Here is a 16,009-nt window from a genome sequence, read left to right as displayed (position 1 = left end):
CGTTGGTATATGACTTATGCATAATATAGCTTCACTTACAATAGTGAAATCAGAGTTCATTAAAGTTGTAAATGGTTTTTTTTTTTCATTGGCATTTTAAGGTTTATGAAAATAAAACATGATCGTGGGTTATTAGTTTTATTTAATCATTTTAGCCTAATTAACTTAATGAATAAATAACTTTATAATTAATAGGCGAAGAGTTAAACCTTAATTATAAATTATTTTAACTCTAATTATATATGTCTAATCGGTCTCTGTTAACTTATTGTAACTCTAAACATAAAAAATAGATTGCATGAATTATTATTTACATTTGCAAACATATCAGCTAAAGTTTCAAGTGCTACACATGCTAGATTTATAGAACATCTAGATAAAAAGGTAACTTGTCTCAAAAACAAACATCTCTAGTGTTAGAGGACTCGAGATCTTCATTATAGATGGATCTATTTGCTCAGAGACTTAAAATCTTTAGAATTTTTTAGGAAAAAAAAGGAGGCGAGGGGAATAGGATTTTTATTTTTACTTTTTTGGTTTGTTGGCTGTTGTTAGTGCTGAGTTTTTTTAAAGTTCTTTCTAATTTTCTTTCTTATACAGATGATGATAATTTGTTTTTTTACTTAACATGTAGTCACATTTACTATGATATTTTAATACTATGAGTTTTGATTGTTAATGCTCATCAATAATTAATTTCATGATTAAAATTCATAGTTGAATGAATGAAGTAGAGGGAGTGTCGAGTGATTTACGTTGCTTGATGTGATGCTATGTTTTTGTTCAAAAATATCAAAGGAAGAGATCATTAGTGCTAGTTACAAAGGCTAATTGCAACTCAACAAACATCTAATTAGCCGTTGTAACTTGTCTTATTTGGTTGGCGTGTTTTGACCAACATTGTTTGAGCTTTTAATTGCTTATGTTTAAAGATTTTTAATAGCTCATTGCTGAAGACATATCGTGCATAACTCAAGCCAAAAAAAGATTGTATCAAGACTTTCAATGTGATCAAAGTTCCAATTGATCTTTAAGGAGTTTAATGTCGAGAAGATCACTACTAATGTACTCTTTATTGAAGGCATATTTGAAAGGTGCTTTTGAAGAATCAAATATTCACACTAATTCTATTTTTATAGGTCACACTATGTTTATATATAAGATGGCTTATTTAGGTTTAATGCATGCGTAGAATAACACTGAACTTGTTCATTTGAGGAATTTATTTTGAGTGCATACTTTCTAAATAAATTGTTCTTTTTTATCAGTTTACAAGTGGGCTTTCAGAAGGAAAAATTTAATGGAAGAGTGGTTTATGTTGAAGTATATGAGTGAGATTGCAACTTAATGAGTAAATTGAATGTAAATTGCAGCTCATTCCTATTGATTTATAATGGATTACTTTCTAAGTAAAGCTCGCAGACGTAAGAAAGTTTTCGAACGGTGTAATCAGTCATTTATGCCTCTGTTTTATAACTAATAATAAGTTCGCCCAGTTACAATTAAATAAATATATGAAAGACAAATCGATCGAATCAACATACACCATTCATACATTGCCTAAAATATTTTTGTATCGAATACCAAAGAGCAAAAATATAAAATATATATATATATAACTTAATTTGTAATTCTTTTATTTTACATTAATAATTATATTTAAAATTTTTAATACAAAATTTATAGTTTTATCTCACAAGAATTCGTGACTTCAACTTTAGGTAAATTTAGACTAATTTACTAGGAAGTCGCATAAATTCAAACATTATATATTTTCCGAAATTTTTTATTTTATAAATAAGTTAGTAAAATAACTTTAAGTAACACCATAAAAAAAACTAAATATGCATAAATAATATTTTAGAGAAAAATAAGATAAGTTTGATGTTAACGCCAAGTAACAATCTTTACCACTATAGATGGTTGAGATAAAATAAAAACCAGCACTGAATCTGCTTCCCAAGGTTTTGTTGTGTTCAATGAATTTTGTCATTCACGTTTTAAGATCTGATGAAGTATGAACAAGTTGGATTTTCGCTGGAAAACTAGTAATGGATCAGCGGGGCAGGGGAAAAGGTCCCAAGTATTCAGTGGCTAAGAAGTTCAATCATCACCCAAAATAAAAAGAAATTGGAAACTTCGTTTTTTTAAAAATATTGGGAAAGCAAGGAATGGTCCCTTTACTGAGGTCACCCTTTTTATATCCACACTTCTTAAAATCCTATATGTACACGCCCTGCCCCGCATCACTTCTTGGAGCACTACATTTCCAAGCAAACAAACAAATTCGATAACTACTTCACATATGAAGGATAAATTTTCCATTTCTTGATTTAGTGCATGGCAACAGCCTTTTCTGGAGGTAACTGGCTGGTGGGGTTTGCTGGACTTTGGGGATGATTTGGGAGAAGGGCTATAGAGAGGTAAAAGAAGGATGTGATGATTTAATTGTTGTAAACTGGTTTCACAATATTGGCATATTTTCAGTTGGAGGACCATAAAGGAGTTGGAATTTATTGGACTCAGGCTACGAATGTGGTCAAAAGTTCATTTGTACCTACCCAATAACAATTTTAAAATTGCGTTCAAATTTATAGTTAATCAGGACATCTATTTTTCCATTAACAAATGATTTTTTTTTACACGTATATCAATGCTTCGCCTTATGTATCTTTTTGTTTTCTCATTACTGATTTAAATTTGTGGACTGCTTTTTCCTCTTTTACAAACCAAATGCAATACCATTTCAACTTGTTATTTTTACATATCATTCACTAATAATTTAATCAATGGATCAAGTGTCGCTTCTGCCAACACTGAAATTTCAAAATTTAAAATATACATGGACTTAAAATGATATAATTGAAATATAAGAACTACATCTACAATTGGAATTTCATAATTTTTTATTCCCTTCACAGTAGACAAAGTAATAATCCTTTTTAACAGAAAAAGCTCATATCGTATAGATTTTATGCGAAACTACACCCCAACTCCGAAAGTTATACTAAAAAGATCGACTTACCTTGAAGGCTCGAACCCGATTTTTCTTTAAAAAAAAAAATCTCCAACGAGTTGAGTCGGATTGAAACTCTTATAAATTCAAATTGTTCCGCCTATCCTATTATTCCATCCTTGATTGGAGGGCCGAAATTGCTAATGTACGCAAAGTTTGGAATAAGAAAAGGAATTGACCAAAAACATATGATTATTTAGTAAACAATGGGTACAAATATAATGTTCTCATCTACAGATTTTTTGAGAATAGGAAAGAAAATAAGTAGGGGAGGAAGATCTAATAATGAATCTAGGTCAGGTTTTCGAGTAATGGCTGTACCTAATGAGAAGTTGAATTTATCGCCTTATAGTACGACCTTTCCGCCCTTGAAAACCGCGTTTGGAATATAGTCCATTCCTTTTTACATCTCTCCCTTACCTGCCAATGGCATCCAGTCCAATATAGTGATTATCACCCACACTTTTGCATAAAAGTAACTTAAAATGACAACTAACAAAATTTAACTTTTAATTGATGGAAAAATGTAAGACAGCAATAGTGCATACCCCTTGCCATGGCGCCTTCCCGTTTTGTGACTCTCCCTACCAAAAGCAAATTGTAAGTGTTTATTATGAAAGGAAAAGTGGGAGGACAGGGGGAAAGCTCTCAGTACCTGGTTCCCAAGAGAGGGAACAGATTGATGAACAATCCACTGAGCATCTACAACGCCGATCTTCTCATGGGCGGGCTGTTTTCAAGAGATATATCCCACTTAGTGAATAGTAATCCAGTAATGAACAAAGAGATCTTTTCTAGAAGTATGTTTGGGGAAAACAAGGAGAGATTGAAGGACATAACAATATAAAGCGATAGAGACAGAAACAATAGGATGCTAACCTCTACGCATTTTCTGAGGGCAAAATCAAGACCCCAACCATGGACTAAGTCATTCTACAAGTTATCCAACAAAAACAATAGAGTGAATATGCCAAGAAAACAATGGGGAAAACAGCAGTGTTAAAATGAACAAGCTAAAAACAACCTCCATACCTGAATCATATGCCATACACACCGCCATGCGTCACGTGAGAAAACAGGAGCCATTATCTCCACAAACCTACATTCACAAAAGAGAAAAGAATACTTAATTTCTACAAAATCTACGGAGATTTAAGGCATGATATATTAAAACGACAATGCTCAAAGCTATACATACGCTGCACAAGGAGGAACATGTGGATGATTGCACCAACCCGGTTTCTCCTCTGTTTCCCTGAACCAAAATTCAAAAACGAAAAAAGTTATTCTATCATTCAATGAATTGATCCAACTTCAATGATTCCGGGGCCTAACTGCTTCTTACTTGTGAACTTCACGATCTCCTCTCCTCTTTGTCATTTGCCAGGTTAACCCTTTATTCGGTTCCAAACCAGGCTGTGAAATCTCTAGTCCGTGCTTCCTCACGAGTTTGATGTATCTGAAAAGTGAAATAAGTAGAAACTACTTTTAAAAAATATTCATTTTAAAGGAAACAGGTTAAACAAACAATTTGTTTGTCCAATACTAACTCTTCCGCATTGAAATGCTCAACCCCCAAGTCCTCATCCCAGATGAATATGTAGTCATATGGAGCCACGATGTCAGGGTGCAAAAACCTCTTGGCATACCACCTAGGTAAATATATATATATATATATGACAGTTAAATCTTTAAAATCATTAAACAATCCAATAATAACCAGTAATTGCATCCAATCCTGCCAGCAAAAGGACTTGAATTTGAAAATCTAAATTAACTACTTACCATTTAGTCTGCCTCCGAACACTCACATGTATTGCCTGCTTTGACCACTCAAACTCATCCCATTCAGTTGTTTGACCATCGTAATGAAAGAGAAGGATGGTAAAATTCCCTGAAAACTGTTGGAAGCACGTTTAGTCAAAACACGCAATGTGCACCACACAATCACATGAGCATCAGAAAATGCCATCCCCACCTAAGCATCCTACCTATCTTCCAGAAATGACTCCAAGAAGATGTGCATGAGGATGCATGTTCACACAGGCACTCAGGCACAAACTCATGCATACTTACCGCAGACAGATTCATAGGTGCGCACACACACACACACACACACACACACACAAATATATAAAGACAATGATACCTTTTTAACTGCAGCATCAATATTCTTTCGTTGATTATAGCCAACAGTAAATGTGACAAGATACTTTGGCGTGCTGGTCAAGTCCTGCAGATGCCAATATTGTCAAAACCGAAACCGGAGGAAAAGAAAAGGCCACAGTATGTTTTATTCTTATCATATTTAGTTCTTCGTTAAATCTATGGACTGGTACAAATAATAATAGTTATTATCAAGTGAATGGAGATTAACAATGCAAACAACCTCTCGGACACTAAAATCTGCGTTTCTGAGATCCTGAAATGTATTAGGCATTTGAAAAGGTTTTATGCTTTAGGAACAAAAGATGCAGATCTTATTTCACCCCATAGCACCGAAACTCTTGCTTCCTTGACGTTAATTAAGTAATCCCCATTTCCTTCTTTCCAGGCTATATGAGAGTGAGTAATTTCATATATCCAAGTTCACTGGCTATTGGCTAAGATACCAAAATACATCACTACTATTCCCCTCCCATCACCCCAACCCCTTCCCTTTATTATGTATCAAACATTCAACAATTCCACATTTATTCAGTTGTTTCAGTTAGAATTTAGCATATACCCGGTAGGTTTTGTAATAAGAGATGTTTCCAAAAGTTTTAGAAGTGATATATCATTTCTAAAACTTATTCGGTCTAAACCAAAGCAATTTATCTTTACAGACCAGAGATAAACGTATTCATGTGTGCATTAGAAAGTTGAAAGGAATTCAGGGTTCAAGTAAACACACCTCATTCGGCTTGCCCCACAATCTGCGTAAGTATAAGTCTGATTCAGCTTTAACAATTCCAGGTGGTAGTCTTTCCGCACCTCGAGGATTTGATGGGACCCATATCTGCATCAGTCATAAAGGAAGCATAAGAACTTGGCATATTAGAGTAGCACTATATAATTCAGGTCCTACAAAATCATCAAACATAAAAATCACATCATTTAGGAACATGGTGATAGTAAGAGATGAATTCAGTGATGCATCTGGTTATGCGAGAAATTGCATATAAATATAGATGATAAATGCACATGTTCATTCAAGTATTGAAACATGCTGGGCTAAGAACAAGCAATAGGTGCCAATTTTTTTTTCAAAATAGTGTTTATTCAGTTTTCGAATGGATGTATTCTAGAGGTAAACCAAGGCATATATGTATTACCATAGGAACTATCAGGTTTATTTTTGCATAAATGGAACAGAAAATGCTCCTACATTCAGGAGCTTGAATGGCATGTGAACCACACTATCCTTGTTTCCCCGAGGAAAAACTCCCACTCTCTCTTTAAAACTTCAAAGAATACAAAATGTCATGAAGAAAACTATCCAATGAATTCTACTGTCCCCTCAAATACCAAAATTTTGGTAAACAGGTAATACGAGAAAAGACCAGTCAGGTATTGAAACTTTACAGGACGATAATCGCCCGAAGATACCTGAAAACTGCTGCGAAAAACTATCCAGAACCTTATTCCACAAATTTTATTTACTAACGCTAAGCATTAAGAGATTTGGTTCAATGAACCTGTATCTCCAGATCCAGTAGAAATACCTTCTTTGATGTGGCATTAGCAGAGCTTCTATTATTATCAATTGGATGCTGCAAAGGAGTTGAGCCTGAGGGGACTGAGTTGGTATATTCGGTGTATTTGATATCAATGGTCGTAAGAATGCCAGATGATATATTGAACTGCCAAATTCAGACAGCACAAAAGTTCCATTACGCAGATGAGAAAGATCATTATTGCTAGATGCATAATAATGAAAATGAAATTAAAAGGGGGAAATGGTTTGCCTACCTTTGTTAATGACAATTTTGGGAAAGATAATCCAATTAAGAAGCCAAAAACTACTCCAACAAATGTTGTCACAATAAGCCTCATGCTCTCATTTGGCTTTCTACTAACCGTACTGCAGTCACCAAGATGGAATAAAAGTTAAATAACTTCCACATCTAAGTAACCTTTTCTATAGATATACACAATTAGACACAATATGAAGTTTATTCTTTTTAATTAAAAAGGCGCCATAAGTCATGCACCTGCGTGTAAAGATCCCCATTCTATTTAAAAATTCGTCTGAATTGTATATTCACAACAAACTATGGGCAATTCAGATTGCAAGAGCCTTTGAGCATTAATTAGCAGGCATTCAGTTGCCCATTCTCCATGAAACAAAGAGAGACCCTCAGCAAAAGGACCTGAATAACAAATTTTTTTATTAAAACTAAAATGATGAAGCAAAACAATAGTTACAGTTAAAAGCAACAAAGATGCACACTAACAAGAACTGAGATTCAAACAGCAACTTCATGGGAATGGCACCTAAGTCCAAGCTGATATCCTAGTTGAATCAATTTTACCAGTTTATGCAGACAAGAAAAGACAAGCTAATTAGGCCGGCCTTTAACACTTAACCCAAGGATCTTATTATATTGTAAAAAGATGCAAGAATCCCCATAAGAAGCGTCTAAGAACCTCTTCCACATAACCCTCAAATAGTAACGCAACAAAGCAAACAACCATGTGCTACCCCCTGGACAAAAGATCACGGTCGCCGGACAATCACAAAACCAGAGAAATTCCTATCATAAATTCTATTAACTCCATAATCAAGTAGACATGTGTCTTTCCCTTCTTGTTTTAAACTAATATCCTACAATTCTAGAATTAAAAAACTGCAATACCGAGATTTTATTTTATTTTAGTTAATAGCATAACCGTGCCTTGCTTAGGTTGAAATATAATACTGAACAAAATGACCAAAAACATAAACCTGACCTCAAAGTTTGCTTAAAATCAGGTTTGATTCCTTTAAAAATCTCAGATTCAACTCCTTTCCTATTACTTTTTTTTGGTCCAATAAATTTCAAACAATAAATAAAATTCATTAACCAGATAAAAAAGAAAAGAAAGAAAACAAGTACGAGCGAAAAACGGACACACTAAAATAACGAATCAAAGATTCAAAATCAAATTAGAAAGGTTTAAAATAATTGAATGCTTGTATAGGCTGCAGGTGAGACGATGAATTTCCTCGAGAAATAAACGGAAAACTAAGCTAAATAAAAGAAAAGAAACTACAAATATTTACTTACCTGAATGGAAAGATAATTGAGAAGAACTGAAAAGGATCTGATGGAAACTGAAACTGTATTTAAAATGGCTCTAAATCACGAGAAAAATCACCTTCTCCTCTTCAACTGAAAATATGCAAGAAATAAGTTTATGCTTCTCTCTCGAGAATTGAGAGAACGAACTTCTTGATTGCCTTACTAACAGAAAATAAAATATAGAAAACGTGAAGGAAAAAAGACCTGAAACTGATTTCAGTTTCCCGGGAAAAAAAAAGAAAAAGAAAAGAATTCTATCCTTTTTTTCTGTACTACTTTTTTGGTAGAAGAAAAGAAATCGTAAGATTTTATAAAATCTGGGGAAAGTAACAGAGCAAATGAAGGAAAAAGAGAGAAAAATGATTCTACTGTTTCTAAGTTTTGATGAGCAGAGATTGAAATTAGAATTTGGGTTCTTATTTTTTGGCTATATAAATATTTAAAAGAAAAATGTAGTTAATATGTAAATAGTACCCTGGAACGAAGTTAAACATATATATTAGATGAATGGGTGAATGGACAGGTGTAATGGGGGAGGATTTTGACATTCAAATTTCGAGCCCCCAACTGAAACTTCCTAGATTTCCTGCCAACTAATTTTCTTAACCGTCTTAAAATTACTCTTCTCATTTTTGTTTTGGGTGTAGGTACAATCGGAATAAAAGCGTGTGAAGGAACAAATGAAAAAAGTTACGCATGTGCCTAAAATAAATAAATCAAAAACTATAATTCATGTTCAATTTTTTAATCAATAAAAGCACTTTATTAAAGTTTTTTAAATGGTCAATAATACTTTTAAGTATTGCCATTTACGCCGGACTCTTAAATCAAATTTGAAATTTCATTCCGTTTTATTAGACTTAAATCTAGAGCCCTTTTTTTTCTTTTAATTTTCATAGGTCTCGATTATGAAAATAGTAAATAATAAATAAATTCCAAAGAAAAACAAAATAAAAGCACTTTATTGAAGTTTTTAAATGGTAAATAATAAATAACAAATAAATTCCAAATATATATAGGGATAATAAAATTTGAACTCAAAACACCAAATAAACACTCTCTTTTACTATTGATTGAATCACTGATGTCATAGTAAATAATTTATTTTTGTTAAGTAATTTTCCGTTGTGTCTCATTAAAGGAGACAATCGAATATTTATATACATGATTACTGTTCATGAAATTTGACGTTTTTAGTAGATTCTATGCATGCAGGACACATGTACTATTCTAGGCTGTCTACTAGACTTCGTGGGCCCCACATGCAAACTCCTTGGGTATATGTGAGTTGAGACAACGAGCTCCCTTTGCAAGCACCCCGTGGCATGTGCGAGCTGAGACTACGAGCTCCCCTTGCAAACTTCCGGGTCACAGGTGGGCGACCTGGACCTTATCTGGTTCTCAGCTTGGTGATTATAAGTACATAACAATCTAGTCCCCCCTAGTAGGTCTAAGGAGGGTTGTAAAATGGCGCTCCTTAGAGCCATCACTTCGCATTTATATAGCCTTGTTGAATACGCAGCAACTATTGGGACATGACGTTACTTTTGCCACGTGTATGGGTGGATCGCGTCCTTTTGTATCTAACCGTTGGTGTTCCTCAATCATTTGAATCGTCAAAATGCTAGGAAGAGAAATTTATTTAAAAGGGGGTTTTAGAAACCCTAAACTCACAATCTTAACATTTCCTACAAACGGGTTTGATCGAGATTTTCTTCAAGGTAACATCTTATTTCCTTTTCTTTTCTTTCTACATAAAAAAATGTCAAAAATGAGGGATGCTGGTGGTTGGATAATTCCCCATTGTCCACCGTGAGAGCATGCTTCAAAGGTCCTTGCAAAAGCCAATTTCTTTGTCTGCGCTACAAAAGAGGAAGAAATGAGTCGAGTTCTGACTGCACGAAGGATTCAAATCCCTAATTTTACTTATGAATTTTCCATCATTGAGGGGCTTCACAGGCTTAGTGATACCAGTGACGGCAGCTTTCAACTTTACTTCCATACTCTAGAAGTTGTGTTCCACTTGCCATTGCATCTGTTCTTCTGTCATCTTCTTCAATATTACCAAATTGCTCCCGATCAATTTTGCAGGTTCTCTTGGTGGATCTCAGTGACTTATTTTATTGATTGTTGCTGATATAACGAAGCACCACAGCTTGTGGTATTCCAAAGCTTATATTTGTTAAAAGCCCAAGGTCGAGGGAACTCATCGAGCTTTTACTATTTTTCTTCTTGCGGTAAAAACGAGACCATAATTGAGAACAAATGTGATAATCTTTGGATGAATGGGGGAAAATATATTAGGGTGAAATGTAGGATCGCAGACGAGTTTGGTTTTCCTACAGAGTGGTTCACACCGAGCAGGGACATGTGTTTATTCAGGCAAACTGTTAGGATAGATGGTGGTTCAGCCCTGTTGTAAAGGCTTTGTGCTGGCAGTTTCCTAGTTATCGAAGATCTTATAATCGTGAGGAATGAATTTCGATACTATTTGGAGGGTCTTAACCCCAATGGACACAGGCGAGGTGACAGTAGGGAAGTTGCTGAGGCCTTAGGTGCAAACCTTGAAAGATGGACATGGCCTTATGTAGCTAATGATGCCAACGATGACTTGGGTCTAATTCTGACAAATTTAAAGAGGAAACCAAGAACTTCTTTTACAGTTACTGTAGGATGAGGCATTGTCCCTAAATTCTGGTGGTCTCATCGCAAGCAGAAAGCGATACCAATATTAATTTGATAATTGATCTTGCTGATACTAGGATTGTTGGTAGTGCAAGCACAACTCACAATTCAAGAGATGACTCCGAAGAAACTACCAGCATATCTTGAGAAATTAACGAAGTTATAAACCTGTGAGCTGCTCTGAGGGACATGTGCATGAAGCGCAGGATTGATATAGGGGTTGTTAGCATGGTCCAAGAACGAAGAGAAAGTAGATAGTGGCAAGTTATAGTCTCGTCGCAAAAGGAGGGCAGATCATGCTAGGCCCTCTGCTATAATGGCCACCACTCCTACTTCTCCCCCAACGAGCTCACAGCCTATGGCTCGCAAAAGTTCTTCTATTGTTACTCGTGATAATTTCCCTTATTTTGCTCTTCTCTGTATCTATCATCCTCCTCGACCTTCTTATAAGGAGTTATCTGCTGAAGATGATGACAACCTGGTCCCACGTAGCAGGAATTTGAGCACAAGGGAGTTGTAAAGCATGATTAAAAATTGGAAAGCTTCTGTGCCAAAAGTCACGAAAAGGTAGATGTGTGCCGATGAGTCATCAAAGAGTTCACAGAAGTCTGTATTATCAAAACTCAGTTCTTCTCTGCAAGCTCTCTTGGTTGAGGCTACGTGATTAGTTTAGGCATTGACGAAAATATTACTGGGTTAGAGGCTAATCAAAAAAAGCTCGAAGAAAATCTTGAGAGTACTCGCGAGTAATACCTGAAGATAGGGGATGAGAACAAAGTGCTCTATAAGCAAAATGAAGAGCTCGTTGAAAAATTGGAGGCTATGCAAGTGAGAAATGATGAATTATCTGGCAAGGTTATGGTTGAAAGAGAAAGAAGTAAGGCCTTGGATGCTGAGTTAAGGAGGCCTTGGATGCTGAATTAAGGAGGACTGCTGAAGAGCACAAGGTAACTGTGAGCTGAATCGTTGCTAAGCATGAAGCTGCGATGGTAAGCTTAAAGCAAAAATAGCAATAAGCCTTTGAAAAATTTAAGAATGAAACTCTAGAAACCCTAAGCAATCTCACTTATGAGCTCAAATCCAACATTTTTCTACATACTCAGGTTGAGGCTAGACCCTTCGATGCTTGCAAAGTTTACTTTGACGCTCTCTACGAGGTAAATATGGATGAACTTGGTTTTGATATTCGCTTCTCCACGAGAGTTGCTTGGGATGTGTTCGCATCCAAGTGGAAGAACTTAAAAGATTTTTACCTTGATGAGGGTCCTTTTGAGTCGATCGTTTTGCCTGCTGATGACAATACCACCACCGTGCCCACTGAAAATATTGAAGTTGTAGAGAGGGAAGATAAGATTACCGGGGATCTTGACTAGAGGAGGATGCACCTTAAATGATTGTAAACATGTAATACTCTTATTATGATTTGAAAAAGAAAATTTGAAGTTTGAAAAAATTTGAAGTTTAGTTATTTATGGTATTTTATGATTTTGGAGACTCAAGCAAACTTTTCAATTTAATCAAACCTTGAATTTAAGCACGTTTTGGACTTAAAGAAATTTTGGGCTTAAGTGAATTTTTGAACTTAAGCATATTTTTAACTTAAACAAATTCTAAATTTGAGTAAATTTCAAACTGCCTTCTCCAAAATTCTTAAGTAACTTAGTACAATTCAAGTCACTAACTACATTGGAGCTGTGAGCTCAGATTTGCAAACTCTTATACCATAATTTGGGAACGTAGGTTTGTTACTTGTGTTGGAGTTGTGAGCTTAATCCTACAAGCTCTTAGAATATCAGCTAGGAGCATAGGTCCGCTAGCTATTTTTAGAGGTTGCAATCATAAATCGGCAAACCTTTATAACATCAATTGGGAACGTAGGTCCACTAGCTGTGTTGGACCAGCAAGCTTAACCCTGCGAGCTCTTAGAATATCAACTGGGAGCATAGGTCTGCTAGTTATTTTTGGAGGTTACAGTCATAAACTGGTAAACCTTTATAACATCAATTGGGAATGTAGTTCCGCTAGCTATATTGGAGCTACGAGCTTAACTTTGTGAACTCTTAGAATATTTGTTGGGAGCGTAGGTCCGATAGCTATTTTTAGAGGTTGTGATCATAAACCGACAAACTTTTATAACATCAACTGGGAACGTATGTTCTCTAGTTGTGTTGGAGCTATGAGCTTAACCTTGCGGGCTCTTAGAATATTAGCTGAGAGCGTAGGTTCGCTAACTATTTTTGGAGGTTGCGATCATAAATCGAAAAACCTTTATAACATCAGTTAGGAACGTAAGTTCGCTAGCTATGTTGAAGCTATGAGCTTAAACCTGTGAACTTTTAGAATATTAGTTAGAAGCGTAAGTTCGCAAGCCATTTTTGGAGGTTGCGATCATAAACTGACAAACCATTATATAATATAAAGTACAAGTGTTTGCAAGGAAAATACTTTTATTTAAAAAGTAAGAAATTACGTATGGTATTTTTTGACGTGGCGGGTATTCTATGTTCGTGGCGGGCATTCCATGTTCGTGGCAAAACTGTACCCTCCATCTTTACTTGCTTGTACGCTTCACAGCCAATATTTATTACTTTGTATGACCCTTCTCAACTTAAAGTCATTTTTCCTCGTTGCGAAGCTGAAAAACTAGCCTCAGTATTTCATAGGACAAGATAGCCTACTTGGAACTTTATTTTTAGCTTAGAGTTGTAATAGTGAGCTACTTGTTGAGCACGCATTGCGTTCTTGATTTGTATTGCTTCTCTGAATGCACATTCCTCAAAATACTACGTTCTGTGCGATCACATACCAATCTCAATTAGGATTAATACATCTGTACCATAAAACAAGGGAAAAAGTTATTTCTCCTATCACAGTGTGGGATGTAGTTCGTAGAGCCTACAAGAATCTTGGTAGCTTCTTCAGCCAAGCACCTTTGGCCTCACCAACTTTCTTTTTAAAGGCCGTTAAAATTTTCTTGTTCATCGCTTCTACCTGACCATTTGTTTGTGGCATTTTAACTGAACTCTGAGCCAAAGCTATTTGAATATCGGTACAAAAGTTTTTAAATTTTCCTTAAAACTTTTTGCCATTGTCTGTAATGATTAAGCGAGGTACACCAAATCCACTTGGTGAAATACTCCACAGCCACCACTATAAAATTTTTCTACGTCATGGCTATCGAAAACAAACCGAGTATATCAATCCCCCCAAGTCGCGAATGGCCAGGAGATTGACATAACCTACAGAGGCTCCGCTAGCTATCGTTGTACCTTGGCATATCTCTAGTAAGAGTTACATGTGTCAACTAATTGATGTGCATCCTTTTGAACTGTAGGCTAGTAATATCCTTGTTTGAAGATTTTCTAGGCAAGTAACCTCCCTCCCAAATTGTCACCGCAGATACCCTCATGAATTTCTCGCATCACATACTCAGCCTCAGGTGGTGACAGACATTGTAGTAGTGGTTGTGAAAACCCCTTTCTATATAGTACACCCTCTAAAATGGTATACTTAGCAATTGTAAGACAAAATAAGTTATTTTAATTTACCATTTAATTTGAATGATTTAACAACTATTTATACAATGTTCAAATATCTAATTCACCTATCAGGAATGTTCAGATATTTTTCATTTGCAATAATGACTTACCTCACAACTTTGCATTGTAACTTTACAAGTTCCTTTTGGTCTAGATTACCATATGTGCCCTGGAGTGTGCGAACTATGAAAGTCATCCATGTCTCCTGGTCTATGCACAGAACCTATGGCACATCATAACTTAGGGTATCTTAATGCTCGAGTAGGATTTTCCTTTTTTGTTCAATGATAACAGAAGATGCTAGTTTGGATAAAGCATCTGCACGCGTGTTGTCACTCTTTGGAAGCTACTTTATTTGGACTTTATTAAATTCTGCAAGGAATTGAGCTACAAATGAATGATATTTCTTCAACACTATTTCCTTTATTGCGTACTCACCATTCATTTACTTTGCCACCAATTGTGAATTTGTATAAATGACTAGATCCCTCACTCCTAGTCGATGTGTTAGCTGCAATACCGATATCAAAGCTTCATACTCTACAATGTTGGATGTTTTAAACCCAAAAGATAATCTATATTGTCATTCATTGTCACTAGAATCGATCAAGAGTACACCTATTTCTAACCCCGCTTTGGCTGCTGAACCGTTAACATAAACTAGCCAGGTTTTCAAACTATCAGTTGCATGTACACCCCCTTGAGGTGAGGTTGTGTCCAACAAGTGAGAAAGAGATCTTAGAACAAAATACAAAATGCATCATGTATCATTATAGAAATAATGAATTAAATTGTTTGCGTTTACCAATGTTCAAATGAAACTGTAAATAACTTACATGTTTAGCTTTATAAAATGTTCATTATCCAATATTCCAAGATACAAACTATATTACCTATTGTTTCAATAGTTTTCTCGAAAGAACACTCCACCATGAAGTCAACCAACATCTGCCCCTTAATCATTGTTTACGGGGCGAACTCTACTCAGAACTCAGCCAATTTGATACTCCATTTTATTACCCTTCTAGAGGTGTTAGCTTTGGATAATACTTCTTTCATAGGTTGATTAGTCATGACAATGACTAGATAAGCCTGAAAGTATCACCACAACTTGTGAGCTACAACAATCAAATTAAATATTTATTTTTGTATTTTTTAGTACCTCAGTTCGCCGTTCTAGAGTATCTTACTAATGTAATTCAATGGAAATTGGCAAACATCCTCTGCTCTAACTAGCACTACTGCAACTGTCTTCTTTAAGGTAGCCAAATATAGATAAATGGTTTCTCCCACTCGCGGTGACTTTAGGAGCGGTAGGGAGGTAAGGTACAACTTCAACTCTTCAAAAACTACCTGGGATTTCTTAGACCATGAAAAGGAAGTTCTTAAGGCATTGAAGAAAGGGAGGCATTTATACATCATCTTAGAGATGAACTTGTTAAGTGCCATCACTCTACCTATGATACGCTGAATATATTTTATTTTCTACGAAGGAGACATTT

The 16,009-nt window shown here is 35.4% G+C and overlaps 1 protein-coding gene across 2 annotated transcripts; it reads right to left on the bottom strand.

Annotated features, from left to right (window-relative positions):
- Positions 1-3,190: 3,190 nt before the first annotated feature.
- On the bottom strand, positions 3,191-8,696 carry LOC105794603 (uncharacterized). 2 transcript variants are annotated; one of them, XM_012623854.2, is made up of 16 exons: positions 8,488-8,696; positions 8,269-8,373; positions 7,213-7,371; positions 6,971-7,082; positions 6,724-6,861; positions 5,913-6,017; positions 5,166-5,249; positions 4,802-4,917; positions 4,567-4,668; positions 4,362-4,475; positions 4,215-4,271; positions 4,049-4,115; positions 3,896-3,949; positions 3,672-3,746; positions 3,565-3,600; positions 3,191-3,436 (listed from the first exon to the last, which is right to left on the bottom strand). In XM_012623854.2, the coding sequence occupies exons 3-16, from the start codon at positions 7,230-7,232 to the stop codon at positions 3,338-3,340; spliced, it is 1,179 nt and encodes a 392-aa protein (XP_012479308.1). In that variant the 5' UTR covers positions 7,233-7,371; positions 8,269-8,373; positions 8,488-8,696; the 3' UTR covers positions 3,191-3,337. The 2 variants fall into 2 exon arrangements, with proteins under 2 accessions (XP_012479308.1, XP_012479307.1); XM_012623853.2 differs by having other exon boundaries at positions 8,269-8,696.
- Between the last annotated feature and the right edge of the window lie 7,313 nt (positions 8,697-16,009).

Source organism: Gossypium raimondii, chromosome 3 (genome assembly GCF_025698545.1).
Source record: "Gossypium raimondii isolate GPD5lz chromosome 3, ASM2569854v1, whole genome shotgun sequence".
NCBI lineage: Eukaryota > Viridiplantae > Streptophyta > Magnoliopsida > Malvales > Malvaceae > Gossypium > Gossypium raimondii.
Note: the sequence above shows the minus strand (reverse complement) of the source record. Positions and strands in the feature narration are given on the sequence as shown.